Genomic DNA, 27,783 nt, shown 5'->3' on the forward strand with positions numbered 1-27,783 from the left:
GGCCTTCGCTGACTTACTTCTAGGGAAGTAGGGCGGAAGAAGAAGGCCATTAATTGTTGGTGTCTTAAGTGTCGAAGGCAGCAATATTTTCAAGTGCAGACAATTTTTTGTGACACGAATGTCAGAGACTTTCATGTTTGCGTGAGGCATCCGTTTCCCCTATGAATCTATGCAGCGCTGGTTTTCTGTTCAGCCAACGTTCATCAATATTTGTGCTTTGAGCTAACAGTACACAGAATTTTTGCCACAATTGATAGGTGTTAAAGCTGATTCACTGGTCAGATAAAGCAGGCCACTGGTACTACAAGAAAGTATTATTTTATGTGCTTTCTACTACTGTTAAAAGCTATGCAAGTGCCTCACTTACAGCTGATGTTCTGTTGATTTTAGGTGTTGACTGGATTTTGACACAAGAATTTTATCTTCAAATCTACAAAAATGTTTTGGCGTTTTAATAATATGTGCACCACAAATATAGATAACCTTCTGAATGATGAAGTGAGTTAGTCTAGTTTTGAATTTTTTAAATTTTCCTAACAGTTGTCTCCATTGTTGTAGGATGTTACCTTACAAAGGCTAATGGATGAAGATGATATAATACAAGAATGCAAAAGCAGCAATAGGAAGCTTGTTAATTTGTAAGTTCTTGTGCAAAAAGAAAATGAAAAAGAATAAAATAAGATCACAGTTATAATTCATAAATGGTTTCCTTATTTACAGCTTGGTGAAATCAGAAGTGTTGCATGAACTTGTAAGCCTAGTAACAAAAGAACCATCCACTCAGACTGCTGAAGTGGTGCGTTTTAAGTACAATAATATTGCTGCTGAATTGCTGTCCTGTGACATTGCTGTCATCAATGATGCAATTGTGACTGATGATGTTCTGCTGTCCGAGCTATGTCAATTCATTTGTAATGAACCTCCACTCAATCCTCTCATGGCTTCGTTCTTTAGTAAAACAATGGCAGTTCTTGTTGGAAGGAAAGCAGAAAAGGTATCATTATAACTTTCAGTTTCATATTCTATCAGCTGAACTGTAGGCATTTCTTCCCAGATGCTTCAGTACCTGAAACCAAAGGAAGGATTTCTGTCCCAGCTTTTGAAACATTTAGGGACTTCTGCCATAATGGATTTGGTGTTAAAGTTGGTTACATGTGTGGAAAACAAAAATTCCAGACTAGAAATTGCCCAGGTGAAAAAGGCGTCTTGGTTTAGTAATCCATTATTACTTAAAAGTTTTCTCTCCTCACGTGTTGCACAGTGGCTTTATTCGGAGCATTTTGTGGAAAATTTACTTGGTCTGCTATCTGAAAAAACTGAAACAGATTTGCATGGAAACGCTGCACAACTATTATGTGATTTACTACGCTTGCTGCGTGATATGCATGCTCAGAACTTAGCAAACGAGATGAGCACCGAACAGACTCATCAAGGTGAAACAGTGGAAGTTGACCCTATTCTCTGCGCATTGGAATCGTAAGCGACACTGCAATTTGGATTGTTTACAAGAAATTGCCCTAGTTTTCATTCATTGCAACCGAAACAGAAAAGCCATGGTGGACCGCCTTCTGGGAAATATGTTAGACAGTCAAATCTGCGAAAGTTCTATTGTTCATGGAATTACAGTTTTACTGACACTACTAGAAGTTCGCAGGCCTCCGTAAGTTCATATTTGTGTAGTATGCCAAATTCTCATCTAGAATCTTAGAACTAAAAGAGCTATTTATCCAGGCAATTATTGTCCAGCGAGCCAGAAGTTTATGACCGTTTTCCTCCTGATCCAGTTGTAACATCTTGTATTCGAAACACAGTGGAAGCTCTTATTCCTCGATTAAAAGATTTCCATCAGATTCTTTCGCAACCTCCCCAAGAGGTAAATCTCTGCTAGTATTGCATTTTCTCAACAATTAATGCTATTTACTACGTAGAAAAACGAAGGGGATATTGCCGTAAGTGCGTGCAACAAACCGTTTGGTTTTGTGCGGCTACAAGTGACTCGCCTGTTTGCTGCACTGATTGCCACTGGAAGCTCGGAAGTACAAAACGAACTTGCTTCTCTTCATACTTTTCCTCTTCTTTTGGTAATTTTTGTTATCTTCCAAAGTTTCAATCGTTGTAATTAAATGTTAAATTTTTTTAGGATATGATGGTAGAATTTAGTCATAATAACTTTCTCCATGCACAAGTGGAGCGCTCAGTCCAGTACGTTTTGGGACTTGAACCTATTGACTTGCTTCAACCGTCAACGCAGTTGACGGTTAACGATTGTTCTTTGCGAACAGAACACAGAACCCAGTCCGAGCAACCCACGAGTTCCACGCATTGCCTCCTCTCTTACGTAAAGAATACTTTTGTTACTGGTCTAGCTATATCACATTCCATTAAGGTAACAATGTATTTACGTTTTACTAAAATTTATATAGCTGATGATCGATATGTGCATCGTTCGACGTATAATGGATGCTTGGGAGCTCAACGACCAACACGAGTAGGAGTTTTAACATTAGTTGGAACATCGAATGCTCAGCTTATTTTTCTTATTTGCTTAGAATTCAGCAAGGGGGCCACAGGAAAGGTTATATGGGGCATTTAATCCGAATGGCAAATTACGTAATGGATTTTGGAAAGCAAGGGAAAAATGCCATCAGAATTCAAGAATTGATGCAAGACCTTCCTGAGGAACTGAGAGTTAGGTGGAATAATTTTGTGGAAAACAAAGTAACTCCTGCCATTCGCAACAACGAAATCATTCCGGTTACTGTAAGTTTCACCATGACGTAACTCACTTAAGCCTGTTAAAACGCTTCCTTTCTTGAACAAGCTTTCTTTTTTTTTTTCCTCCCCCACCCCTCTCTCTCCTCTCCTCCTCTCCTCTCTTCTCTCTCCTCTCCTCTCTTTCTCTCTCCTCTCTCTCCCTCTCCTCTCCTCTCCTCCTCTCCTCTCCTCTCCTCTCCTCTCCCTCTCCTCTCTCCTCTCCTCTCCTCTCCCTCTCCCTCCCTCTCCTCTCCTCTCCTCTCCTCTCCTCTCCTCTCCTCCCTTTTCAGTCTCATATGGTAGCGCCTCGTGTTAGTTCCGATGAAGAGGAATCGGATTTAATTCGTGTGCCGAAGGATACGGCTGCGCAGGAGGTTAGAACCTTAAAACCTTTCGTTAGCAAATTATCGACTACAATCTTTAGGTGTTCGCTGAATACCAGATGGAAGTCATGACTAAACCCATTGTAACGCAATTTGGTTTTGCCGATTCGCAGTTTAATGATAGCGAGGATCAGTTGAGGTCAGCCAATTGTTATAATCGATTAAAGTGACATTGAAGTACAATTTGTATTTAAATTATGAAGGCCACAGCCTGAAACCCTGGCGAATATAGCCTTGCCACAAGATGGAGATGAGCTCACGCAGCAGTCAGAGCTCTTCGAGCAGGTTTGCAATGAACGGATGCATACGCGACCGAAAACACTTGATGGTGATGATGATGCTGAAGACAACGAAACTTGGCTACAGAGCCGAAGACGATCGAGGTAAATCATCAAAACGTTGTAGTTATATTTTGACCTTTGAAAAAACAAAGTCGTTGTGTTTAATCAGTGAGAACGCATCCACTGTCCGACCAGAATTTGTTTCTGATGAAGAAAATACGATTGCTGACGTTGCGAACGACTCGATGGACATTGATAGTTTGGATCGTAAGTCTGTTTTTACGCTTTTAGTTTTATATAGAATAAAGCTTGCTGGTCATAATTTTTAGCCTGGGCGTCAGATGGTGATTCAGGTATCCCAGTGGCAGCAGATGCCGGAAATCCTTGGGAAAGTGTCCCAACTTGTAGCGCAGGCGAAGAAGAAGAACAGAGTTGGGCGAATTTTTCTAAAGCAGATTTTGATAACCCGGCTGGTACAACTCCTATGGAAGTATCTGATTCCCCAAGTGCAGGTTTTTTTAAATATCATATTTTACATACCTGAATGCATAACCCAGAATTTTTCGTTTTTTTTTTTTCAGGTTCTGCTGAAAACCTACCATTAGTAGCATCGACAGAACCCAAATTCATCTCCTAAGGAGCAACTGTAAGAGTCTTCCTTTTTTTTTTTTTTTTATTATTATTGTAATCCCGCTTTTTTTTCCTTTTTTCTTGGCTCTAGACCTGACCCATCCGTCATTTCCGACCAAACAAATGGCACTGTCTAGCGCAGCAAGAAATTCAGCGACTTTGCAGACATAAATTATCCTTTGTTTGGTCTCCATGATTTTGTTCACCATCTGTTGTATCTGCTTGAGTGCTGAATATGTAAATGTGTACCGGTTCTTTCCTTTGAAAACTGGTTGTAATTCGTAGGAAGGGAAGCAGAATCCTACACGAGCATCGGTCTATACTAGAATTAAACGTTGCCTTGGGTGCTGAAGGGGACGATTAGATATTTTCTATATCGTTAATAGAAATAGTTATTGTCGATTTTTCTGTATAGAATATTATAAGCATACTGCTTTATAGATTCGTCCGGAATTTTTTTTCGGATCTCTTTAAATTTTATTGTTCTTAGTTTTGCGAGTAGTTTTTTAGGGCCGTGGCAGGATCAAGGGTCGTTGCGGTCACTTATCCATTCTTTAATAGCTCGTTCCTACATTTTGCACGCAAATGGGAGAATTAAAGCAGAAGGATAGCGCCCATCATGATCTGTGCTTACGAGAATGTATGCGACCTGCTCGTGTTATCAAAGACTTCTGTTGGATCGCGTCTTAGCATTTAATTGATACTGCCTTTTTGTCTCATCTCTAGTAAAATTTAGCTGCAGAAAACGATGTACACACAAAAAAACTGCATACGAGTTCGTTTCCTGAAATGTAGATGACATAAGTAATGTCACTGTCGGGTAAGACGCTGCTTAATATGTCGTGGGCTTAGAGTTGGCTACAGAATTGTATTTGTTCGTATCGTTAGTCGTATTAACTTGAGTGGTCTTGCATAGCGTTCATGACTGATAAAAACCACTTCAGCGTCACAGCTTCAACCTTTGGCGTTGTTGTGTTGATTACGCCAACTATCATAAAACAATGAAAACAAGAGTGCAAACTCTGGTAGTAACCAGCGCCATTGGTGGCGTATATATTAAATTATGTTGAAACTTGGAACTTGGAATTTGGAAAGCAGAAACAATATAACGATTGTAACCTTGGAAATATTATAGAAGACGCGTGGTGGCCATGGAGTCTGGTAGTGTGTACTGTGTAGTATAAAATGCACGCGAAACAACTTTCTCCTTTTATTCACCAACTGTAGAAGTGCTTCTTAGTTGTTTTTAAAGAAACTAATTAGTTAAAATGTAGATGAGCCCGAATCAACTTGAACAGTCGCTTAACGAAATTCCTACTAGTTGCCACAGGTAGATCTACGTTATTTTATACTAAGTAATGATTACGGAAGCCAATGGAAATTGAGTTGACCATTTGTATTATACTCATTTGCATTTATGTATCTTTGTTTGTTGCACGTGTAGCAACAAATTCAAAACCAGGAAGGCATCTCACATGTTCTGCCAGGTGACAATTCCTTTTCAGTTAGGTGTTATAAAATTGTGTTCTATGAAGTCTTTTTTTTAAATTTGATAACTTATGATAACTTTCACTTTACCAATTTAAAAATAACTAAATAAAGTGGAACATTACTCAACACTACTTTACCACATGATGCATGACAGAATTCTTTTGGAGGAACGTTCATGATATATATATCTTTAGATCACTACAAACAAATGAATTGTGGTGAAACATAACTGTTGATTTCAAGAATGCCAGCTTCATCAAATTCTGTAAGTGAAAAAAATTACACTGCCACCTGGCCAAAACTTCATGGCTATCACCAGTACAGTTTGAAAATATTATCATCGTTGAGAGCTTCACTGCCAACAAAGTATGACCAATAGTAAAAATTTATCTGGAATCTTCTTTTGAAGTGCATGTATAATTGGATATAGGTTGCAATGGAAGAACGCTCCAGCAAAACCAACAGAAGCCTACCAACCAACATTCATAGAGCAAATAGCTAATATTATCTCACATGGGGTAAGAATACATTAATTATAAACAACCCTGGGTGTTTATGTTCCAACACAGAAACAAATAGTAATGAATAAAATTGCTTTTGTTCAAGGTATGTATTTTGCCTGCAGTATATGCCACATGGTTATTGATTCAACGTGCTTCAACGCCTACCCAGTTCTGGGCTGGTCTTATTTACGGAATTGCCTTGGTCTTGCTTTTCACGGTCTCTGCTGCGTTCCACACAACCTGTTGCATGTGCAGCAATAGCAAGTATCCACAGTACACCGTGTTATTTCTGTTTGTTCTACTTAAGTTTCTGTGTTTTGAAAATAGAATTCGTGAAGTCTTGCATCGGGGAGATCGAGCTATGATATATATCTTCATTGCCTCATCATACTTCCCGTGGTTATCTCTAGTGCCAAATCTTAACGTTACTGCCGAAATAACCAACAAACCGTCTTCCTCCTTACTTCCAACGCTTCTCTCTTGGTGCGGAGTCAGCTCACTTGTAGTAGCCGACTTACGTTGGCTGGTTTGGTTTCTGGCGGCAATGGGCATTTTATATCAACAAATCTTCCACGAAAAATATAAGTGGCTAGAAACGTTAATTTACGTTCTCATAGGATTGTTGCCCTCCTTGCCTTTCGTTCATGGCGTAAGTAACTTCTCTTTCTTGAAATTGAAATTAACAAGCTGTTATAACAAATAACGGATGAATCTTTTCCTTATCTTCATTCCTTAGGACGAATTTAAAGGAGTATGGGAATTAAAATTAGGAGGAGCCTGTTATATTATAGGTCTCATATTCTTCAAAGCTGACGGTCGAATTCCATTGGCACATGCCATCTGGCATATTCACGTAGCACTTGGGGCGTCTATCCACTACTACGCAGTGTTCTCGTATCTTATTGGCTAATACTGATTGACGTGTAAATTTTCGATGTTACAGGTAATCAGCCGTCAGGAATTGGTTTCCGACTGTAAGTTGGTGTGTATTAGTCACACATTCTTCGAAAAATGTATAAACTATGAAATAGTTGCAGGGTTCAAACAGTGGTTTGGCATTTAAGTGATTTAAAATAACGAAAAGCATTATCTGGCAAACGAGTGAAGGTCACGTTATTTTTTTAGATGAAGTTTTACATGTGGTCTGTTAATTTCTTTGATTGCAATGTAATTACCCTCCACCTTCATATACGGTATTCGTTTTAGTATTAATTTACGATTTTCATCCCGTTTCTTACTCTGGTAGTTGGTGTCCATTTGGGACCTTTTTCTATTAGAATGTGTATGGTGTTAGTTGAATCAATCCATCGCGTTTAGTTCTTCAAAAAATATTCTTATTATCTATGTTAGCATAATATCTAGAAATGTAAGCTAGACCATTATTTATCTTTTAAGATGGTACATTGGTCCATTGAAAATTTAGTTAAGGTAGCGCCGCCTGATTGGTAACTGATCTCTGCTTAAACGGTGACAGTCAATAGAACATGACCCCACTTTTCCCTTCCAAAATATAAATAGATCAACATTAAGTGTGAATATTGTAAACTAGAAGATGGCTAATTGTCATAAACTTCCCAAACTGAGTAGTCATGACGTTTTCTTTCTGCTGTTCATTACGAAATATTTTATTTTGTTAGTACAAACAGATAAAGAGATGTCTCACCTAATAAAAAGTCAAGCAGTAGACGTTCCATGTTTTTTCTCTGCCTAGCAGACGAATTCTATTGCAGTCCCTCTTTCGGTCAGCTACGGAATCGTGATTCAGTTGCCTCACAAAATTTTCAAGACATCTAGTAGAGAAACTAGCGATTGCTTGAGTATTTCATGAGATGATTTTCCCCGTTTCCACATCTCATGGAGTTCGACAAAAACCACATGGAATAACCCTAATTGAACGTTGATTTCGATTAAATCGTTGGTTTTCTCGTTAAACCAACTGTAAAAAAAAAAAAAAGGTGCTGCCCTTTTTTAAATTGGAAAAGATTGTTTGCTACTCTGGTTCCGTTTCATCCAAATATCGATTAATTGAATGGAAAACTAATACTTCTATAGGTTTAGTTTTATTGAATTCCAAGTCAAAATTCTAAGCCGATTTTGTATACAATAAGTCGGTCTTAAAATGTCGGGCTTAATTAATCAAATAAAACTAGATATCTTATCAATAGATGGCCACACTGTTTAGTGGATCGTCTGCAGTAGAAATTCATGGTTCATCAGATGTGTCCTAGTTGTTAGGGATTCGTTAATAGTTTTTTAAACAAAATGTAAATTGGTAAAATGAAATAACATATGACCTATACCTTTAGATCACTTGTTTTCACAAATGGAGATTTATTCCACAAGCTTCCTAGGCAGACACCCACCCACACAACCATGGGTGATAAATGATATAAAAGTTTATTAATTTAAAAAATTTAGATTTTAGGTTATTGATAACAGAGTCAGGAAACAATGTGTGGAATCTGATATTCTAGCCCTGGAAACCACAGATGCCTTTCTGCTTTAACAAGGCTATAAAGCAATTATAATTTCAGGAGGTAAAGACTGAAACCAAAAACAAAGCACAGAATATTTTAGTTGGCTTTTCTGCTTAATGTTATTGTTACACTTAACTTTTGGAAACATAGAAGTGTATACAGATGTTCAGGGTCAAATCGATGAAATGGTTGAGCCAAAAAAGAACTTCATATTACTTTTGCACAGGTCCTAACTCAGTGTACGTGGTTTATGCCCCACAATACAATCCAATAAACTTCAGGCTGAGGTCTTGAAGTGCTGAGGTCTTGCAGTGCTGAGAATTTATTTGGCAAGCAAATACTCAATAAGGAGTTAGGTAAACAATTCTGTTTTATATCACATTTTTATCATACAAATTGTTTTTCTCAGTAGTATTTAGCATGTCAGAAATAACAATAATGTAGTAAAGTAATTTGAATGTTGTTATGTTTTTGTTTTGTTCTGTTAAGGTGGAACAGTGGAGAGAAAAATATTCGCGATGGGCAATTTGAGATCCAAGTAGAAACGGAGTGCCTATTGTTTAAAGGCTTAGAGACTCGGCAAATGGTATTACATGGTAAATGGTTAAATGGTATTGTGACAGCTTAGACAAGGTTGCAGAAGGGTTGCGTTGCGTCGCAAAATCTTCACATCATATTATTTCCGCTATTGCTGATATTACTGAGTCCAGTTCCATGATTTGACTGAAAACGGTATGTTGGTTTCCTTTCCATTGAGTGCGAAACATTGATCTTAACGGCTGGTGTCAAATTACAGGACGAAAAATGTTGCATGCCTTCTTATTCGAAATCTGTGGATTGCAAGGAGGTTTCACATTGGAGAAACGCGAGCAGCAGTGTAACGATTACATCCGGCGCACGGTCGGACGTGATAAGATCGTGCTCATGCTAGTAAGCGGTGGAGTCGATTCCGCCGTTCGTGCCGCCCTTCTCCATAAAGCACTTCTACAGGTGATAACTCGTCGCGAGTGCAGGGCATCTATATCCATTCTTATCTTTTTCTTTTTTTTTAATTTTATCTTTACGAAAAGATACAATATGTTTGCTAATTTACTTTATTTACGTTATTCACCGACAGTTTACAAGCGTTTTAGTAATTTACCTTGGGCTACTTGAAATTATTATTACAAGTTTCATTTAAGTTCATGGTAAAAGTTGAAATTCAAAGTGTATGTCTAATGGCACAACGGTATAGCATCGGAGCGGTACGCAGAAGATTTAGGGTTCGATTCCCTAAAGAGTTCAGTTACATTCCAATGTAAAAATAAATTCCATTGGGAAAATTCTGATTTATGAGTTACAAAATCTCTGAGTAAAATTAGAGTGCCTTAACCAAAGACTTGTAAAGCCCTATTCTACAACGTGGCTATTGGTCGCATATACTGGAACATTACAACTCAGATGGAAAACGAACCCATACTATGATGATTAATCCTAGTCAATTTAATGTTTGTTAATAATAAAAAACGATTAATTAATGTCATTACATATTATCCATCATGGACACTGAATTCCACTACAGCTGAATGGGATTCGAACCCAAGTTACATCGTATTCCAGCCCATCGCTCTACCATTGAGCTATGAGAGATACTACATGGTAATCTTAGTCTTCAACATATTAAGGTAACTGTGCAAAATTGTACATAGGGGATCAAATATCAATGGGGGGGATATAGGGGGGGTTGCCAGGAAGGTATCGCATCCGACTAGCAACTCGAAGGTCCGTGGTTCGATTCCACGTGGGTTCCTGATGTCCTGGGCTTCCAACATTCCCAGGGGTCTACCTTCCCAGGAGCCAGTCGGGTCGAGAAACTTCCCCATTACGAAGTAATGGGACGGATATTTTGGTAATCTTTAATACAATTCTCAATAATAAATTTCAATAAATTGTTCATTTCGATTTATCGACGTGACCGAGTATTTTATTACTTAAACACTTTGCAACGGACTTTAACCATTGTCATCCCCAGCCGAGAGATCTCATACATATATCAGATTGTAATATATATTTATTATGACTGAAACTGTTGATTATTTGAACAATTCGGTTGACTCTTTCAGGATTTGAACCTTTAACCTGTGGCGTTCCATGCCGATGCTCTACCAGTGAGCTATAAGTCATATTAACATGCTGTCTACATTTTCGTGTTAATTGAGTTAACAAATTTGGACTTAGAATAATTTTTGTAGCATGATTCAAGACAATTTCCTTTTAATATGTCTATAATAAATACATCTAATAGAATTGCAACACAATTTACCATAATTTAATGTACTAAATTTTCGACGGGATTTGAACCCGAAACCTTTAGATCCATACACCAACGTTCTACCATAGAGCTATGATCCTTGGATAACATCAGTCAGGTTAGCACATAATTTTACGAGCCTATAAATATTGCCTTTATTATCTTTTCGTGCTTTCTAATATTAGTGATATTTAATTGTAACTCATAGCTCAACGGTTGAGCATCGGCAATGCACACCGAAAGTTTGAGGATCGAGCCCCGAACGAGTTAAATAAAATTCTGTGAAACTACTTCAATACGCCGGATAATCCAATATATACAAAGATTAAATACAAAATTATTCTGCAGGTAAACAAAACTCTGGTAAATATGAGTTTCAACTATGTTCAACAGATATCTACCAACTACAGAATTGAGATGTCATCGGCAATAATTCAAAGGCAATCCGGGAACGCAGTACAAGAACTGCACATCAGTGGCCATCTCAGCAGTGTTTAGAGTCCAATCCTTAAAAGAAAAAAGTGTAAATGTCAGGAATGTATAGAGTGTGAACACTAAGAAAGTACGAAAAACAACATTTTCAAAATTAATGTAAAACAAAATTTGTATTGATAATTCTCCACATGAAAAAATATTTTGCAACTTTTAAAAGGTTAAATAACCATTTCAAAAATTGCTGTCAACCAAGGCAGGGGGAGACACTGCCTCAATTGACTCACCGGGGAGATTACCCAGTGCTTGGCTAAGAGAAGCCGGAAGAAGAGCTGAAGATTTGGAACATTTTTACAGGAGCGATTAACCTTTAATTCGGATTTGTGGGTAGCGACATAGCCCTCCATAAGCATTTCATCGAACTATGAGGACCCCCACGTCCCCTTTCCGGCCAGAGCCCTCCAAACCTCGATATATGTTGTTTTTATATATACCGTACAGTAGGGGCATGACCCCCTACGGGCTTATTATGAGTCAAGGGGAAACGGGGCCACAGAAAAGAAGGGAGCCCAGATATACACTTCAATTTGTCTTTAATAAAATACCGTAACGTGAGAGAACGTTAATAAATCATGGATATTTCCAATCGCGCTTACAATTATCATCCATTGCTTTGGCACCCAGCCTCGATTAACATACTATTCCAATTCAGCATGATTTGTAGTCTACATTAAAGGAAAAAACACGAGTTAGTATTACAATTTTGCTGATACATCTATTAATACGGTGAAATCTTTTTGGCATTTTCCTTACGATTTATTACCAAGACATTGTGGGATTAAGAATAAATATCCTGTCTACTTTGGTAAAAAAAATCCTTCCCTGTAAAAAAGAAAAGTATGAAAGTGGGTTCATAATGTACAACATGCTGTTTGATAATAAACCTTGCTTGTCAACAACCAAACCAGCCACAACAAATTTCATTCCTATCTAGTTTGGTAAAAATCCTTCCCTGTAGAAAAGAAAAGTATCAAAATGGGGGTTTGTAACGTACAGCATGCTTTTTTATAACAAACCTTGCTTGTCAACAGCAAACCCATCCACAACTAATTTCGTTCCCGAACGCTCTGTACAAGTGCAAAAGGTGTACAAGACTAATCCTGGGATGCGGGAAAGCCACGGGTGGTAAACAACCAATTCAAGTCCATATCTCCTTTGCTATCGTTTGCTTCGCGCGCGTCTTGTGGAAGAGTGCTGGTGAAAATTCATCAACAGAGCTCCGACATTTTCAATGCATCAACCGTTTGGATTCTGCCCGATGGTACAATGCCGCTTTGAACTGTTCAAATCGAGTAGTATGTACTTCAAACGAAATGAATGAATTTCTTATTTGCTTTGTTGCTTCCCCACCTTCGTCGTCTGCTGTTCTACGACCAACAACAAACCTGGAAGCTTTTTATTTTTTTTTTTAATTTTAATTAAGTAAATAATTACAGAATGCAACAAAAAAAAAAATATTTTAAAATTTTTTTAAAAAAAAATTAAAAATTTTTAAAAAAATTTTTTTTTTTAAGGGGAATTTTTTATTTATTTACCCCGCTTGACAATTGGTTGAAGGAAGGAAGGTTTTTTTTTTTTAAAAATAAAATATGTTTCAGCTTTCTTTAAATTGGTGAAAAATGATCTTGCAGACGTTTTTGATTACACGAATGGCGGCGTTTCCATGAGTTAAAGCGATTAAAATAAATTGTCTCATCAACAATCGTCCTCTCATTTCTTGCCAGCCGGAACTAACAAATTTTTAATATCAAAAATTAATACAGCTCATAAATTTTTGTTACCTATTGCATTTCCACGCTGACATTTAATCCGTTGCATTCGCACAATTTTTTAACAAATATAATATAAATTTAAAATAACAAGTTCTCCAAAAAAAAGCCAACCTGTTAAATATAGCTGGTTCTAGAAAAGAGAAGGTGGTGTCAGTACAACTATCTGATAAACCTTCACAATAGACATTCAACAGTCTTGGAACAAAATACTACCATCAATCAAGTCATTATCCTTTTTTCTTTCCTTTTTTTTTTTTTTCACATTTTCCAAAAATCTTAATTTTATAAAAATAGTTTGCATATCCTAAAATACGTTTTTAAGATGTCTAAATGGTGTTGCATCTTGCATGAGTGCTATAAATGACATTACTTGAATTACTTTCAAATAAATAAGAGGTTGCAAGGTGACACTATAAAATCTCTAAACTTTTTACCTGTGTCCATTCATTTTCAATTGGAGTAATAGTGTCCAGCCTGGGGCATCCTTCTCAACAGGTTTGATGTAAAGAGTTGAATAACTTTGTATCACGTTGGCGACACCGAGTCACTGACCGAGATTTTATTACAGTGCGGAACTATTGTGGTTGGCAACTGTAAAATTTACTTTACCGAGCATTGTTTTTTTCTAGAATCCAAGCAATCATCGATTTGGAACCGGGTGGTAGTAACAGGTGTACTTGTGGTCTTTGAGGAGTTAATGGTATCTTTAAACTAAAGGTTGATGAGAACAAAGTCATTTATCCCAGTATCAATACTGAAGAAAGTTCCTTTCATTCATAGGAGCTCCCCGTATGATGCTTACTGGGTCAAGACCTGCAAAATAATAAATCTTTAATCATTTATCTAAATGGTGCACCCCAAATGGTTTTCTACTGTAAGAAGTGGCCAACCTTCTATGTTGTAGCTTCATAAAAAAATCTTTGGAACAAATGATGGATTGCTATGAAAATCACACTGGGACAAGTTACTTTTAGGAACACTTCTCAGATTTGCTTCCTTAGTCAGATTTACTCAACAAATTTGCCATCTCATCACTGAGATGGACAGACAAGCATGTTTTGCAGATTGTTTGCAGCACAGTTATTACTGCCTTGGTGTAGCCAACATGAAAAATCATATGTTCCAATCTATGTTACCAAAGGCGCCCACACATCCTATCAGGCCTTTTCCACATGTCCAACATTTGACATCTTTTACATTAATCTGCTAGAAAAACAAAATAAAAAAGTGAATAAGGCAGTTGATTGATATTTATGGGATGTTACTGTACCATTCGCCTGACAAGCATTCCAAACTGCATAGGTGTTTGGGAGGTATCACAGCTGTACAAGTTTCGTGCTACAATTTGGATATGATTCTGTTGTTGTATTTGCTGACGTCTCACTCTCCCTAAGCAGATCCTTGCTCCCAGATATGTTGGTCTATTAGAAGAACTTACGCTCTATACAAAGGACAATAAAACAGCGAAGAAACGTGCAACACCAAATGTCGTCGTTGCGTAAATCCAGAATGATGAGACAAGTAACTACAAGTCTAACTAAGGTGACACTAAGAGGAAAAGAAAGACTATTATATAGGTACTTTGTACTCCTTAGCTGACGGGGGGAAATAGACAATTTTGACGTTAGCAGACGTTTGCGCCCCCTTCTGCCCCGGCTGCCAGGGGTAACGACATCTAGATTTTCCGCATGGAACCCACAAAGAAAATAGATTTTACTTTTAAATCAGTACAATTCTAGCTTTTAGTGCTTGAACTTTATAACCTCAGACAGTTGATTCCAATTTTAAATTTAAAAACCTAGAATATCAACTACTAGTTGCAAGACGAGGCGCTAAACATTTGTAGCTAAAACTGTCGTTGCTCGCAGGATCAACTGTTGATAGCAAGAAAAACACGGAATAAAAGCTGCAACACCCTAATGCATGCAAGAAAACATTTGAAATTGTTAGAATAATACAGCCCATTTTTTACTTTTTGCAAATTGTCAGGACAATTTCCCGGAAGTAGCCAATATCTCAGGAAATAGTAATCCCATAACCAAACAAGAAGGATTTTCGTGATCCTTATCAAATTTGGGGTTGGAATGACGTGTTTTTAGCCAAAAGTCGGATTTGACCAAAATCGCGATTTTTCATGAACAGAAAATTTCAAATGTTCAGGAAAATTTGCGTTTTTTTACGATTTTCCGGTATTTTGAGCTGATGCATGGAATCGACCCCAAATTGGACGAGAATCACGAAAATGTGAATGTTTTTTCTGACAGACCAACAAATAAGGAGTTATTTGACATTAAAAAACCAGAAGCAAAACCGGAAGTTGAAATTGCGGAAATCTAAAAGATGAGCTTTGTTCTCCTTTAAATGGTTAACCAGATTTTGATAGTTGTAAAAGTAATCAATTGTTAATAAAAGTTATGTGGTGTTTTGAAAGTTCTAAAAGTACGATTTCAGTTCTGACACATAAATAGACTCGAATCGAAAAATCATACATTTAACACGATCAAACCCGTTACCTACTTGATATTTAGTAAAAACCTGCAACCGCAATATGACAGTACTTGTCAAAAACAATGTTTGGGGTTCTACTAGTATCTGGGTGGAATGCTGGATGCAGCTAGACTGCGCAAGGCTCTTCAATTAGCACAGAATCATTTAGCAAAGCAAATAACGAATATGTCCATCCTTGAGACCGTCATGTGACAAGCGCATGATCTCATCCAGCTGTTCTTTGGTCTTTAGTTCGGGTAATCCAGCCAAATCTAGTTGATCGAGTTCCTCGGGCATGTACACATACTGATTGGTTGATTTTCCTCTTCTTTAATAAAATAAATGCACATGGTTTACCTATTGAGAGCAACTGGTCATTGTAAACGTAAACAAAATCTAAATTCAAATAAAACTTTGCGATTAAAGCAAAGGTTACCTCTCAAAAGGATAGTTAATCAAAGGATTCTGGAACTCTGGTCATATGAAGTGGAACTTTGTATGATTGAGTTGTCATTTTGCAGAACACTAAATAGCAATTACTACTCCTAATAATAAATTTCATTCGTCTCAAATTTTTTTCCTCCGACCCAAAATCCTCGCCCTAGATCCCTTCAGGAAACTCAAAATTGAACGTTTGTTTTGAATATTCGATTTTTTTCGTCAGAATCGCCGTTTTTGAAATATACAAAACAAAAGTTCTGTTTGCGCATCAACTTTGTTCTTCGGTTTTTTAAATTTAGTTCAAAAATCATGAGTCCTTTGCAAACATAAACTTGATTTTCGGAATTGTCGTTAAATTTGGAATGGATATCACGTATTTTCAACAATATCTAGAATTCTGCCAAAAATGAAAGTGAGAAATTCAACAAAAATCACACGGCACAACCCAAATTTAACGTTGATTTTGATTAAGTTATTGGTTTTCTTGTTAAACCAGCGATTTTACCTTTCAAATTACCTGGTACAGCCAGAGATGAAGGGCCCTTGTTTGGTTGCGACACAATCGCGACACAATCACGACACTAGCGCCACCTGGTATGCACTGGGCGCACTTCTTGACACTAGAATCCACGGGGCAGATTTTACCTTTAGTCTTTTTAGGCCACCTTCTTTTAATTGGTAACCTGTGATAGATTGTACAAACGTAACAAAAGCAGGAGTAGTCATGGATTGTGAAAGTTATTGGTAAGAATGACTGCTTCCTTTAAAAAGAACTTTTAGCGGCAAAGTTGACTAACAGGATCCATGCATTGAATAACAAGAATGAAATCCAAGCTGGTAATGAAACGAAATGTTTGAAATCGACAGAAAATTTTCAATGATGGCGACCTCCATAGCAGCTACCATCTTCATCCGACGACAGGTGAAAGGTGAAATCTATGGGGACACCTATTGCACCTCACGGCGTGAGATACGTCGGTATACGTGAGGTAAACAAAAACAAACAATTTCGGCCAAACATGCCAGATTATGACAAAGATGAACGTTAACACATGCATTGTTTCTAAACACGAAGTTGCTGGTCAAAAGTATCACACCACCCGCATTGTCTTGACACGACAAACACTATTGAAAGTTCAGGGGGGCGGGTGTGGATTTGTGTTATTCTAGAAAAAAACTATCACTTCGGGAACGGTACAAAAAAAGGCCCTTGATATGATAGCTTGGAAGGAGTCGGTAGTCGTAGCAAACAGCTAGTTCCCAGCGAAAGTCTGAAATTATTCTCAAGAGAATGTCTTCGTCTAACGATGAGCCATGAAAACAGAGTATAAATGACTCCGGATAACCAGCTGTCATTACAGTCACTTATTCAGCCTCATTGACTGTTCACAACCCTTCCAGGCGCACTTTATAGAATGGATTCCTTGGTAAATAACAATTCAGTTAAAGAAGGAACTTATCTGAGCAAGGATATGAATTCCACATACTAACGAGTTGTTTTATTTCAGTTATTCGTACTCAGTTTGGCTTGCGCATTCGCTGCTCCGGCTCCCGAACCATACGTAAGCATCGAATCGTTCGACTCCACTTCCAGAGGAATCCAATATTCATCAGCCAATACCAAAATTCTTGGTCAAATCAATGAGCATAATGAGGACGGGTCTTATACCTTCGGCTACGAGTCTGAGGACGGATCGTTCCGCATTGAAAATAAAGATCCCAATGGATTTGTCACTGGAAAATATGGATATATCGATACTAATGGCAAGCTCCAAGAATTTGGTGTGTAGACGATTCAACGCAGTTCTTTTTCTTTTACGTGACCAGTATTAACATATGCATAACGTTATTCTTTTGTTTGATAGAATATGTTGCAGGATCGATGAATGGACGTTCGGTAGGATACCAAGCGAGGGGATCGGCGATTCCTGAGACTAGTCGTGCAAAGGAATTTCCAGTTATGTATCCATCTACAGCGTCGGTGAATCAGAAAGATCGCGATTACGAATATTCGAGTACCGATGATGACCGTAATGGTTTCCCCGATAAAGTTGTGAGTCATAACCAGAAGCAAACCAACATCGTTCGCTTAACGGACACTAAGGTTCCAACACCTTTGAAGAATCCATCAAACATTGTCCATCTAACATCTCCGGTTCAGACCACAGTTGACAATTCTTTCAACATTGTCCGTTTGACTACTCCGGTTGAAACGTCGTTCGAAAATCCATCAAATGTTATCCGTTTGACGTCACCATCTCAAACGACATTCCAAAACCCATCGAACACCGTTCGCATAACTACACCACCACGAACGACATCTGAAAATCGATTAAAGGTTGTCCGTCTAACCCAAGAATCGCCCCAAAATCCATCGAATGTTGGCCGTCTAACTTCTTCGGACCAAATTTCGTCTGAGAATCCATCGGAGTTGGTCCAGTTTGTGAATCCCGAACGCATTACTGAACAGGAAGCATCAGTTGTACGTCTAACCTCTTCGGATCAAGAGGCGCCCGAAAATCCTTCCAGTACCGTCCGTTTCGTTGGCCCAACCCAACGTCAGGTTGTCCGCTTGACTGCGCCGAAAAAGAAGATTGCCATTCAGCCCACTAGAGCATCAAACGATGGTTATCAGGTGATTATGCAAGAGCGTCAAAGACAGCCTCAATCCGTGCAGCTCGATTCTCGTCCTTCTTACTACTCCAGCAACGACGGCCAGCGGTTTGTGCCACGTCCATCCCCACAGTCGTCCGGAAGACTGAATCCTTTCCTCAGCGGCCGGGCTACCTCTGTCAGGGATAATTACGGACGCTGGATTGTTAGAGGCAATAACAAACAGGCCCGTTTTGTTCCATCTGTTCAGACCGTCTTCATTGACGACGATGACTTGGATGATTTTGATTATGATTTTGATGATGACGACTTCCAACACTTTACGACTCTTTAGATATAAATATGCGGATTAAATTTTTTTAGCAAAGATTGTTTTCGCGTTTTGCTTATCTTTTGTTTATTCCATGTGTTGATTAAAACATCAACAACATATTCGGTTCTAAAATACAAGCAAAGTACGGAAAAGCTCACGGTTTATCTTGGCTTATTCAACTTATTAATCGATCCGTTATAAATCAAGTTACCAAAAATAGGAATCAACAAAGTTTGAAAATGATTCTGGATGAATGTCGATACTTGAAAACACTATTTTGGGTTTAGCTTTTGTCGTTTTGAACATCTACCAATTGCGGAAATCGTCCAAACATTCAAAGAATATGACAAGGATAAGGAAAATTAAGAAAGCTTTTTTTATGTCCACCACAATGTTGGAAGGTAAATGCTGGAATAATTGGCTAGATTCATTACAGTCTGCTGGTGAAATTTTTCGTGAACATGCTGATTCCAACATCTACCACCCACTAACTAAACCTAATTAATCAATGAAAACCGACGACATGAAGCCACTAGACAATTTCATCATCTCAATTATATCTTTTCTCCGTTTTTGCAATCCCTTTTTTTTGCAGCATAAAATACCTTTACTATCTCGATTTCCTGCCCGCATAACAATTTGTTTTCTTGCTGAATCCGCACAAAAACAATTGAGATATACACCACATGCGCTGATAATCCCGAAGGTCGCACGGCCAAATGAATATAAGCGTTCAAATTCATAACGTGTAGAAACGCTGCTTGGCTTCACGACTTTCCGTTCCCGAGAAAAAGTTCCTTTCTCTTCGATGGACAAGATGGACCAACCAGCAGAGCATCGTAAAGTCCTTGCGTAATCCCAATTTTTGTTTTTTGTTTGACTGATTAACCTCGCGATTGCTTTCGTTCCATACTGGTTTCGTGAAAGAACTGTGTCACAATCTACCCGCACATTCATGCCACCAGGAGAAGAAGAAAAAAATCTATTGGATGTGATGCTACTTTAAAAATCGCAATCGACATGAGCGAGAGAGAAAGTAATGCAACCATCTGATATTAGCACACACACAAAACTCGGGAGTTAGGTAAAGCAAAAAATAAAATAAAATAAAATAAACTACGGGATGTAACAAGTTTGAAAGACGTTGGCCGTGAGACACCAGTAGTTTGATGGAGAAAGTGGCAAATCTAGTAACCTCATCTGCATAGAACGTCCGTCTCCTGTACGATCGTGTATAAAATGGTGGTGGATGACCAACTAAACGTCACAGTCATCACATCCACTTGGACTGTTCCTTACTAGCTCTTCAAGATTCGAACAAGATGAATACCGTGGTAAGATACCCACATCTTCTACGCAATTATATCGCGAAAACCAAAATTCTTAACTGTTTTGAAACATACTTGGTTTCAGTTATTCGTGATTGGTTTGACTTACGCACTGGCTGCTCCGGCTCCAGAACCTTACGTCGTTTCCAGGTCTCCAGCGATCCAGTTTTCCAGAACAAACACAGAGATCCTTGGCCAGATTAGCAAGCACAACGACGATGGCTCGTACACGTTCGGTTACGAGTCAGCTGATGGATCATTCCGTGTTGAAAACAGAGACATCGATGGATTCGTCACTGGAAAATACGGTTACATCGATCCAAACGGCGAGGTTCAAGAGTTTGGTGTGTATCAAAACAGTTTTTCTTTAGTACTTCTGTCAAACAATACTGATTTACGCCTCCACCCCCTTTTTTTTGTTCGTAGAATACGTTGCCGGATCGACTAATGGGCAATCTTTAGGATACCAGGTTAGGGGAACTTCAATTTCTGAGACTAACCGCGCTAAGGAATTCCCGATAATGTATCCGTCTGTATCCTCTGTGGATCAGCGAAATCGAGACTATGCGTATTTGAGCGTCGATGACGACCGTGACGGTTTCCCCGACAGCATTTTCGATGGATCTCTCGGTATTCGCGATAAAGGACAACCCAACATCGTTCGGGTAACCACCGCCCCTGCCCAAACATCGTTAGAGAATCCATCTCAGATTTTGCGTGTCGTCAATCCTGGCAAAGTTTCCAGTCAGCAACCGTCCGTCGTCCGCCTCAGTCCATCATCTCAAACGTCGTTTAGTAATCCATCCAATGCCGTTCAGAGACCTTCTGTTGTTCGTGTAACCTCATCGGATCAATCGTCGTACAAAGAGACTTCCAACAACGTCCGTCTCGTCAATCCAGCCACAATATCAAACCAGCAGCAGGTTGTCCGTCTAACATCGCCTAAGAAGACGGTCATCCAGCCAACTAGAGTGTCAGGGGGTAATTACCAGGTGATTAAACAGAACCGTCAAAGGCAGCCTAAAGTGGTTTCGGCCGTCTCTCGTAACCCTTACTACTCCACCTACGGCGCACAACGATTTGTTTCTCGCCCTTCCGTCTTCTCCAGCGGAAGGATGAATCCTTTGCTCAGCGGTAAGGCCACCACTGTTAGAGATAACTTCGGACGCTGGATCGTTAGAGGCAATAACAACAAGTTCGTTCCATCCATTCCGACCGTCATCATCGACGACGATGACTTGGATGACTTTGATGATGATTTGGACGATATCTTCGACGATGACGATACCTTCCTCATCGATGCTTCTTCTCTGGTAGGCTGAAATTCAAACGAATGTCATTTTGTCGTAAATTTGGGTTGTACGGTTTGATGTGTTTAAATGCTACAAAATACACACTAATTTTTCTCCAGCAATAAAAATGTTTCGCATGATTTTACGTTTACAAGAAGAAAAACCATCACTTTGTGACACAGGACAAAACTATAGCGAAAGACCTTTAAACCTGAACCCAAAAAAAAAAAATTATCTTGTGTGTTTGAGCTTTGGTGATTATCGATAAGCGTAGTGAGGAGACCGCCAGCTAGGCTTCACAGTCGCATTTGTTACTTTAGCTACCTGTCGCTTACATAAGGCCCAGTTCGATTCTTTTCCCAGATGTCGACATTCTTTTGGTTTATTCTGCTTCCTCGTCCAGTCTCTTAAAGACATACTAACCAACCACTGTTTGCCTGTAAATCTGCTAACAAAACTAGTCAACCATGGATCCGTACAGCATATTTGCCTGGATTGTTTTTTACCTAGTGATTGTGACTTTATTCTACTGGTGTTTCCGTCAGAGTATGTCGGCCGTTTCATCGAATACAGCGACTAGCAATCCTAGGACTACACCTCATTCAGAAACGAACAATCATCTGCCAAGCAGAATGGCTGATCGTGATATGTACACAGTCACAGACGAGACTAACCGGAACGCTTCCGATCACAACCAACCTCCACCGGAGTATAAATGGGAAGACTTGCCGCCAAGTTACGAAGAGGCCGTCGCCGGATCACACATCAATCCATCGTTTGACCAGCACGAAGCAAGCACACATGCCAGTGAAGATGGTGCAATCGAACTTTCATTAACAAGCCCTGCTCAATCGGCCTAGGAAAACAAATCGCAACCCCACCACTAAGAGAATGGAATATTGTACAGCGTATTTTTACTAAGCTCGTCAATGAATTGACATGTTCGTCTTTGTTAAACGTCAAGGTTTTTTTGGGGGGGAAATGTGGTAATATAACAGAATTTCGTCGGAAAAAATACATTTTGGCTATCTTGTCGCGCACACTGAACGGCCTCGTCATCAACTGAGACGTAAGCATCGTATCTCTCGTTTGGTCTGTGCGTATGTTTGAGTTTTTTTTTCTTCTCTCTACTCGTTATCTCGTTGTGCACACCGACAATGTTTCAACACATACACAAGAAAACTATTGCATACGGCCCGAGAAGAGATGTAAACGAACGTCAGTTTAACCCAGAGTCCCCACCGACTTGCCGGGGGGAACACGATCTTTCAAGTCTTTTGTGTTGAACCCTAATATCACAGTCCATCGATAACTAACGTAAACGTCATACTCGAGTAGGAGGTATGTAGATTACTCTCGATTTCCGTCAGCATTCAAATCTTTTCCTTCCTGTTACCATCATGCATGTTGACTATCGTTTGCTGTTGTCAACTTGATTAGTTTTAAACGACGAAAGCGATCGTGAAAAGATAATGGTTATGTCATAGCAGGGAAACGTGCCAACACGGTCACGTTGAATTGGCAATTTTGTGGGGGTAATGTACAACACTCTATCCTTTTCAGGTTGCAACACAATATGCCTTCTGTAGAGATTACGGTGATAGCCATAGTTTTCGGTGTCTTGATGCTTAGCATTCTGCTGTGTGCGTGCGGTCGACGCAACAAACTCCAACAGCGTGAAGCCAACGCCTCGACGTCCGTTCAGTCTCGTAATCAGCAAGGTGGTCGTCCGGGAAGTCGCTCACCAACTGCGTCAGCTAATGGCAACGTCTTCGTCATAACACTAGACGGAGCAAGGGCCAACAACGCACCTCCACCGGAATACAAATGGGAAGAATTACCTCCGCCGAGTTACGACGAGGCCATAAAGAATGATCCTCTACAAGAACCGGCTAACCATTTGTAGTTTGTACGAAAAACAAAATAATCTGTTGCTCTGTAAATAATCGAAATGCACAAAAGGGATTAAGTGTAATCATGAAATACACGCATGCTCACTTTTGAAATTGAAATTACCGGAGAGATGTCAGCGTTACGTCACGGGACCATTTGTTTTGGATTCGGAAAGAGGAACAAATTGTTTTATTTCCGTTTGTTATCGCCAACGTGATGTCGGTTCAAAACAAAAACAAAGAGTCCCTAAGCACCTGTAGGCTTGTGACGTAGGGCAAGGAGCTGATTGGCGCGATTAACGGTTATCTTCGAATCGTTTTATTCCACGCAACTCTTTCACCGGAGGATTACTAAAATAAAAAGGTCGTAAAACATGAGAAAATGCTTAGTCACTCCTATAGCTGCATTATGTCCCATTCGTATGTCGGTCACCAACGTCTTAACGATTGCAACTCATTTCAAATTAGCTGACGGATAGATAACACGTTCTGAAGAGTTAAACTAAAATCATGTAGTTGCTGCGGACGTGACGACGAGCACGTTTTTTTTTAGCGAACGTGAATGACCAGTGCAAACTGGTGTGCCAACCTCGTTATACCTACAACCGATAAGAGTGCTGTAAAAATGAATTATCTTGGGTATACCAGCATTTGCATGACGTTGATTTCACTGATTGTAAACGAGAGAAGAAGAAGAAAAAAAAAACAAAAAACATTTGTGGTGGACATAATGTGCATACGTCAGTTCGGGGCGAAAGTTTGCGAGATAATGAAGGGCAACCCGGAAACAGACCCCGCCTTTGCGGAACGTGTATAATTACGACTTGACACGGAGAGAGGCGGAAAGTCTCTTCAACTTTCAGTGATTAAAAAGTCAAGACAGGTATACTTCGACGGTCGTAAAATAAAATTGGAACGAATACAATGTGCAGTCGGATTTGTCAGCTCTTTTTTTGTGTTCCATTTGAGACATTTGGAAATGTGCGACACGTACGCAAGATGCTCGTTGCTTCTTAATTGGATATTAGTACGTTTTCTAATGAATAAAAACTCGATTAAACCCCGAGGCGGTTAGGTGGTATTCCTTCAAACTATATAAACCTAAGACGACAGGTAGAAAAATGCCTCACCGGCCAAGAAATCGACCACTGTGTTCGTTTCCTCCGAAAAAAGCGTACCCTCTCACTCCCGAAATTACGTTCTACTTACCCAAAAATCGAGTGGAACAGTTCAACCGATCGAAATTCAATGGAAAATGCCATTATTGACATCCTTGTCCCCGTAGTCGTATTTCTAATACTGAGCATCCTTTTCGTCTTGATGTTCGTTAAGACTAACTGGTGTAACTGTCGTGCCAAAAACCAGAAAATTGCAACAGCTACTTCGACCCATGGTAATGTTCAAAATAAATCTTAACGTAAAAGATAATTTACTGACCTCTTTTCTTTCACCACAACAGGGACGACGCAACATGGCGGCCACGGTCACGATACTAACGGACATGACGTCACAGCATCTATTGACCTGCAACAAGTCTCAGATTTATCGAACGTTCTATTCAGGACGAGAAAAGAGGACGATGATCCGCCAACTTACGAAATGGCCATGGCTTATTTAAGGCACGAAGCACATCATCATCCTTGTTGATTTCCTTTTTTTTTTTCATTTTAAACTTCGATCGATTTAACATCAAGATTGTCCTTGATCCCTAGTTGTACATGTCTCATCACTGTGTTGTTACTCGATACAACTCACCTGGCAACTAAACTTGCAGCACGAAATAGATAATGTTATTCTATGTCATTTTCGATCACACATTTATATTAAACAAGGACAATAGCTGAACATCACAAACAGGGATAAAGAGACGAACTTTCCGGATGACGTGTAATGACGACACAAAAGAATGACAACTCGTCAGGCAAATGGACGTTGCCATATGGCAAAATTTGTGATACTGTAATTGCTATCTTTGTGCATTGCTATGAACGTTGAACGGTGAAATGCTGTGGACTAAATGACAGCTGAGAAAAGTAAAGGATGTCCATCAAACAAATGTAAATCTTATAATCAATGGCTGTTATCGATGATAAACTAAAATTGCTATCAAAGTTTGAAGCTTTAACTCATCAGCAAAGGTTCAAATCAGTCTTTTTGTCCCCAAAGTGTACACACGTTTGTCTGGATCAAAGGAGGTAGCCAAATTTCTCGTTACTGTAATGGAACTATGGCTGACAATTCTTTTGATAACCATCAGCTATATCTGCGTAGTGATGGCTATGTTCAAAATATGGCGCTGCATAGATACACACGGAACATCGAAAACAACCGTAAGCCCTAACCAGCAAGTATCAACTATTTCAAGCGACGCAAACATACGTAAAATTTATGCTAGCAATTTAAAAAAATAAAAACCTAAAAGGAATGTTTGCTCACTCATCAAATTCGATCTCCATTTTGAAGGTAACCAAGCACCACCGGTTCCATGTTCCAGAGCCAATCGTTGTCAACATGCCAATAATGGAGGAAATAACACGGCCGATACAGAAGCGACGACGCGCGCTTGGATTACGTTACAACTGGATTTGCTATCCGCACCTCCGCAAAGGTCTGAAACGATTCTCATCATTGCAGAGAGAGAGAACAATCCCCCGCCTTTTTATACTCCTCCCCCCACTTATCAAGATGCTTGGTTTGATTCCTGAAAAATTAGGAGCAATAAATTACATGCCTTCAAAATGCCACGTTTTTCTAATTGAAACTCGTTGGGTTTTTTTTTTAAAGCTGTAAACGTCATCTAGGGACGGGCAGGCTAAGCGTGCGTGTTGCGTGAAGAGGAAATGAGCACGAGCCATGTAACTATCCCCGGGGTTTGTTTTTTAAAGGTGAAGATTGGCAGGTGTCATTACTATGGCCTCGGATTGAGCACTGCGTGTTATACACCCAAAAAATGGAAGGGGTTCATCCTGTTTGGAATTATCTCTGTTGTCACGACGGAAGTGCTGTCTGAACGCAGACAAAAGAAAAATCGATGCGACATGTATGACCAGAAAAAATGTAAAAACAGGTTTTCAAACTAAAGACATTCCGAACGGACATATGACGTGTGCCGAGATGAGCAGTTTGAAAACAGAAAGGAAAAGAGAATTGCCTACCATTTCGTCCCCTTTGTGCGTCTACGTCATAACGTCAGCAAACAGCTTCATTTGGCGAACATTTACGACGGTCAAGAGATAAACAGAGTCGTTAAACTCTTTTCCCCAATGTTTGCACAAAATGAAATGCAGCTAAGAGGAGACAGCACATAGTTCAAAGAAATAAATTTCAATAGCTTCCTCATCGCATGTCAGATTGAACGTTTTCATTCCTATACGACGTTCAAACCTTTTTTACATTCAAGTTTTGACCGAGATAATCTTAAATTTACGTTGGTCAAAGGCACATTACATATACTGTATACATAAGAAAGCTATTGAATTGTAGGTGTACCTGCAGGCCATGATTCTTGATGCTCCGAACACAATAACCGATGTGGAACGACAACGTCGTTGCGATGCCCATGTCGGATATCCTAATGACAAATGGTTAGTATGGACGGTGAAAGGATCATTCATTTCCGCCTCAGGAGAGGGGAGATCCCAAACGATCGGCCAGTCCGTTCAAAAAAAAAAAACTCGATGGTTCTCTATGCAATTTTTTCAGAAAAGAAAAATGCTGACTGATGAAAAAAGAAAGACGTTTTATATGCGTACACGTTTGTGCATGATGATTGTATTGTTAAGTTATATATACACCAAACTGAGCGGGTATCGAAGTACAGTGTTGGGTGTATATTAAGGCCGAGTGCTTAAGAAACATCCTGCAACTTCTCGCAAACTTCCTCCTTTCCCATGTTTCTACGGCCCCGCTTCCGGACGGCCGTCGTTAACGAAGGCTTTTCCCAATGAGACACGAAGACAACGAGGAAACTGGAGAACGAAACTTGAGCAGAAAAGCTGGACCGGGGAGTTAGGGGGTGGCTAACATCTTCATATCTCAGTGCAGGGGACTCTCTCTCTCTATTTGTGCGGATGAAATATGCATCACATCATTCGAAAAAATATACATACACTATACTTTAGAGAGAAAAAGAAAATGAAGATGAGAGAAACACAGAGGCCGGAGGAGATGACGGGCACGTGGTGCTGGGATTGAGTGTTTGTCGGAGGTATACCGTCACGCTAATGATCAATCCCGTGAGAGCAATCCATCACGCGGGGCTAGTAATGATGGTGAATTATGATAGTCATACACATAGCTCAACTCGGTCAGACTAATTAGAACCGAAAATAAACGATATGACGT

The 27,783-nt window shown here is 39.4% G+C and overlaps 6 protein-coding genes and 6 long non-coding RNA genes across 31 annotated transcripts in view; 8 read left to right on the top strand and 4 right to left on the bottom strand.

Moving 5' to 3' along the window:
- LOC116924213 overlaps positions 1–17,123 on the bottom strand; it is a 104,019-nt gene extending 86,896 nt beyond the window's left edge. The window contains exons 1-6 of one of the 6 annotated variants that reach the window (XR_006648334.1): positions 16,507–17,123; positions 15,997–16,398; positions 14,837–15,917; positions 14,344–14,748; positions 13,964–14,279; positions 13,683–13,886 (exon numbers count right to left, since the gene is read on the bottom strand). This is a non-coding gene — a long non-coding RNA (uncharacterized LOC116924213). Of the gene's footprint in view, positions 1–13,682; positions 13,903–13,963; positions 14,280–14,343; positions 14,749–14,836; positions 15,918–15,996 lie in introns of all 6 variants that reach the window. The other 5 variants (XR_006648335.1, XR_006648338.1, XR_006648337.1 and 2 more) reach the window with 5 other exon arrangements.
- Positions 50–4,316, top strand: LOC116924230 (serine/threonine-protein phosphatase 6 regulatory subunit 2-like). 4 transcript variants are annotated; one of them, XM_045175509.1, is made up of 19 exons: positions 50–311; positions 391–498; positions 559–638; positions 721–994; positions 1,055–1,192; positions 1,262–1,476; positions 1,547–1,660; positions 1,732–1,873; positions 1,929–2,081; positions 2,141–2,338; positions 2,424–2,488; positions 2,550–2,760; positions 3,045–3,128; positions 3,179–3,276; positions 3,341–3,520; positions 3,588–3,685; positions 3,748–3,930; positions 4,000–4,064; positions 4,140–4,316. In XM_045175509.1, the coding sequence occupies exons 2-18, from the start codon at positions 439–441 to the stop codon at positions 4,053–4,055; spliced, it is 2,349 nt and encodes a 782-aa protein (XP_045031444.1). In that variant the 5' UTR covers positions 50–311; positions 391–438; the 3' UTR covers positions 4,056–4,064; positions 4,140–4,316. The 4 variants fall into 4 exon arrangements, with proteins under 4 accessions (XP_045031444.1, XP_045031446.1, XP_045031445.1 ...); XM_045175511.1 differs by having other exon boundaries at positions 3,760–3,930; XM_045175510.1 differs by having other exon boundaries at positions 50–298.
- LOC116924232 lies at positions 3,008–5,152 on the bottom strand. The gene is made up of 3 exons (XR_004394771.2): positions 4,683–5,152; positions 4,480–4,616; positions 3,008–4,419 (listed from the first exon to the last, which is right to left on the bottom strand). It is a non-coding gene; the product is annotated as an uncharacterized LOC116924232 (long non-coding RNA).
- Positions 5,164–7,726, top strand: LOC123473899 (monocyte to macrophage differentiation factor 2-like). Of its 7 annotated transcripts, XM_045175533.1 has the most exons (7): positions 5,168–5,378; positions 5,493–5,535; positions 5,651–5,905; positions 5,970–6,057; positions 6,146–6,306; positions 6,370–6,691; positions 6,779–7,726. In XM_045175533.1, the coding sequence occupies exons 3-7, from the start codon at positions 5,784–5,786 to the stop codon at positions 6,950–6,952; spliced, it is 867 nt and encodes a 288-aa protein (XP_045031468.1). In that variant the 5' UTR covers positions 5,168–5,378; positions 5,493–5,535; positions 5,651–5,783; the 3' UTR covers positions 6,953–7,726. The 7 variants fall into 7 exon arrangements, with proteins under 7 accessions (XP_045031461.1, XP_045031464.1, XP_045031462.1 ...); XM_045175526.1 differs by having other exon boundaries at positions 5,164–5,378; positions 6,146–6,691; XM_045175529.1 differs by having other exon boundaries at positions 5,164–5,378; positions 5,694–5,905; positions 6,146–6,691.
- LOC123473900 lies at positions 7,956–10,811 on the top strand. Of its 5 annotated transcripts, XR_006648347.1 has the most exons (5): positions 7,981–8,419; positions 8,482–8,579; positions 8,746–8,875; positions 9,009–9,251; positions 9,316–9,971. It is a non-coding gene; the product is annotated as an uncharacterized LOC123473900 (long non-coding RNA). The 5 variants fall into 5 exon arrangements; XR_006648344.1 differs by adding an exon at positions 10,237–10,811 and having other exon boundaries at positions 7,956–8,875; positions 9,316–10,157; XR_006648346.1 differs by having other exon boundaries at positions 7,963–8,419; positions 8,482–8,875.
- On the top strand, positions 11,020–11,323 carry LOC123473907. Its single transcript, XR_006648358.1, has 2 exons — positions 11,020–11,157; positions 11,220–11,323. It is a non-coding gene; the product is annotated as an uncharacterized LOC123473907 (long non-coding RNA).
- On the bottom strand, positions 11,160–12,687 carry LOC123473902. Of its 2 annotated transcripts, XR_006648350.1 has the most exons (6): positions 12,652–12,687; positions 12,318–12,580; positions 12,186–12,253; positions 12,065–12,123; positions 11,898–11,966; positions 11,160–11,316 (listed from the first exon to the last, which is right to left on the bottom strand). It is a non-coding gene; the product is annotated as an uncharacterized LOC123473902 (long non-coding RNA). The 2 variants fall into 2 exon arrangements; XR_006648351.1 differs by lacking the exon at positions 11,160–11,316 and having other exon boundaries at positions 11,818–11,966.
- A 147-nt stretch (positions 17,124–17,270) lies between the features above and the next one.
- Positions 17,271–19,079, top strand: LOC116925731. The gene is made up of 3 exons (XM_032932476.2): positions 17,271–17,428; positions 17,510–17,783; positions 17,867–19,079. Exons 1-3 carry the CDS (start codon positions 17,417–17,419, stop codon positions 18,946–18,948), a joined length of 1,368 nt encoding a protein of 455 aa, XP_032788367.2. The 5' UTR covers positions 17,271–17,416; the 3' UTR covers positions 18,949–19,079.
- A 1,045-nt stretch (positions 19,080–20,124) lies between these two features.
- Positions 20,125–21,687, top strand: LOC116925732. Its single transcript, XM_032932477.2, has 3 exons — positions 20,125–20,261; positions 20,341–20,599; positions 20,682–21,687. The coding sequence occupies exons 1-3, from the start codon at positions 20,250–20,252 to the stop codon at positions 21,575–21,577; spliced, it is 1,167 nt and encodes a 388-aa protein (XP_032788368.2). The 5' UTR covers positions 20,125–20,249; the 3' UTR covers positions 21,578–21,687.
- Positions 21,688–21,838: 151 nt separating this feature from the next.
- On the top strand, positions 21,839–22,594 carry LOC116925734. Its single transcript, XM_032932480.2, has one exon. It carries the CDS (start codon positions 22,015–22,017, stop codon positions 22,405–22,407), a length of 393 nt encoding a protein of 130 aa, XP_032788371.2. The 5' UTR covers positions 21,839–22,014; the 3' UTR covers positions 22,408–22,594.
- Positions 22,595–22,907: 313 nt separating this feature from the next.
- LOC123473903 lies at positions 22,908–25,089 on the bottom strand. Its single transcript, XR_006648353.1, has 3 exons — positions 24,877–25,089; positions 23,564–23,790; positions 22,908–23,483 (listed from the first exon to the last, which is right to left on the bottom strand). It is a non-coding gene; the product is annotated as an uncharacterized LOC123473903 (long non-coding RNA).
- Positions 25,090–25,512: 423 nt separating this feature from the next.
- On the top strand, positions 25,513–26,178 carry LOC116925733. Its single transcript, XM_032932478.2, has 3 exons — positions 25,513–25,634; positions 25,697–25,818; positions 25,903–26,178. Exons 1-3 carry the CDS (start codon positions 25,513–25,515, stop codon positions 26,142–26,144), a joined length of 486 nt encoding a protein of 161 aa, XP_032788369.2. The 3' UTR covers positions 26,145–26,178.
- The last annotated feature ends 1,605 nt before the right edge of the window (positions 26,179–27,783 follow it).

The sequence above is a fragment of the Daphnia magna genome, linkage group LG6 (assembly GCF_020631705.1).
Source record: "Daphnia magna isolate NIES linkage group LG6, ASM2063170v1.1, whole genome shotgun sequence".
Taxonomy (NCBI): domain Eukaryota; kingdom Metazoa; phylum Arthropoda; class Branchiopoda; order Diplostraca; family Daphniidae; genus Daphnia; species Daphnia magna.

Bases quoted from the DNA above. Each gene is read 5' to 3' on its own strand.
- LOC116924230 (XM_045175509.1), top strand. From the start codon at position 439: ATGTTTTGGCGTTTTAATAATATGTGCACCACAAATATAGATAACCTT. The intron at 1,874-1,928 runs GTAAATCTCTGC...TTTACTACGTAG, and splicing joins TTTCGCAACCTCCCCAAGAG to AAAAACGAAGGGGATATTGC. The intron at 3,277-3,340 runs GTCAGCCAATTG...TAAATTATGAAG, and splicing joins GATAGCGAGGATCAGTTGAG to GCCACAGCCTGAAACCCTGG.
- LOC123473899 (XM_045175531.1), top strand. From the start codon at position 5,784: ATGCCAGCTTCATCAAATTCTGTAAGTGAAAAAAATTACACTGCCACC. The intron at 6,058-6,145 runs GTAAGAATACAT...CTTTTGTTCAAG, and splicing joins CTAATATTATCTCACATGGG to GTATGTATTTTGCCTGCAGT. The intron at 6,692-6,778 runs GTAAGTAACTTC...TTCATTCCTTAG, and splicing joins CCTTGCCTTTCGTTCATGGC to GACGAATTTAAAGGAGTATG.
- LOC116925731 (XM_032932476.2), top strand. The intron at 17,784-17,866 runs GTGTGTAGACGA...TTTGTTTGATAG, and splicing joins TGGCAAGCTCCAAGAATTTG to AATATGTTGCAGGATCGATG.
- LOC116925732 (XM_032932477.2), top strand. The intron at 20,600-20,681 runs GTGTGTATCAAA...TTTTGTTCGTAG, and splicing joins CGGCGAGGTTCAAGAGTTTG to AATACGTTGCCGGATCGACT.
- LOC116925734 (XM_032932480.2), top strand. From the start codon at position 22,015: ATGGATCCGTACAGCATATTTGCCTGGATTGTTTTTTACCTAGTGATT.
- LOC116925733 (XM_032932478.2), top strand. From the start codon at position 25,513: ATGGCTGTTATCGATGATAAACTAAAATTGCTATCAAAGTTTGAAGCT. The intron at 25,635-25,696 runs GTAGCCAAATTT...GATAACCATCAG, and splicing joins GTTTGTCTGGATCAAAGGAG to CTATATCTGCGTAGTGATGG. The intron at 25,819-25,902 runs GTAAAATTTATG...TCCATTTTGAAG, and splicing joins TTCAAGCGACGCAAACATAC to GTAACCAAGCACCACCGGTT.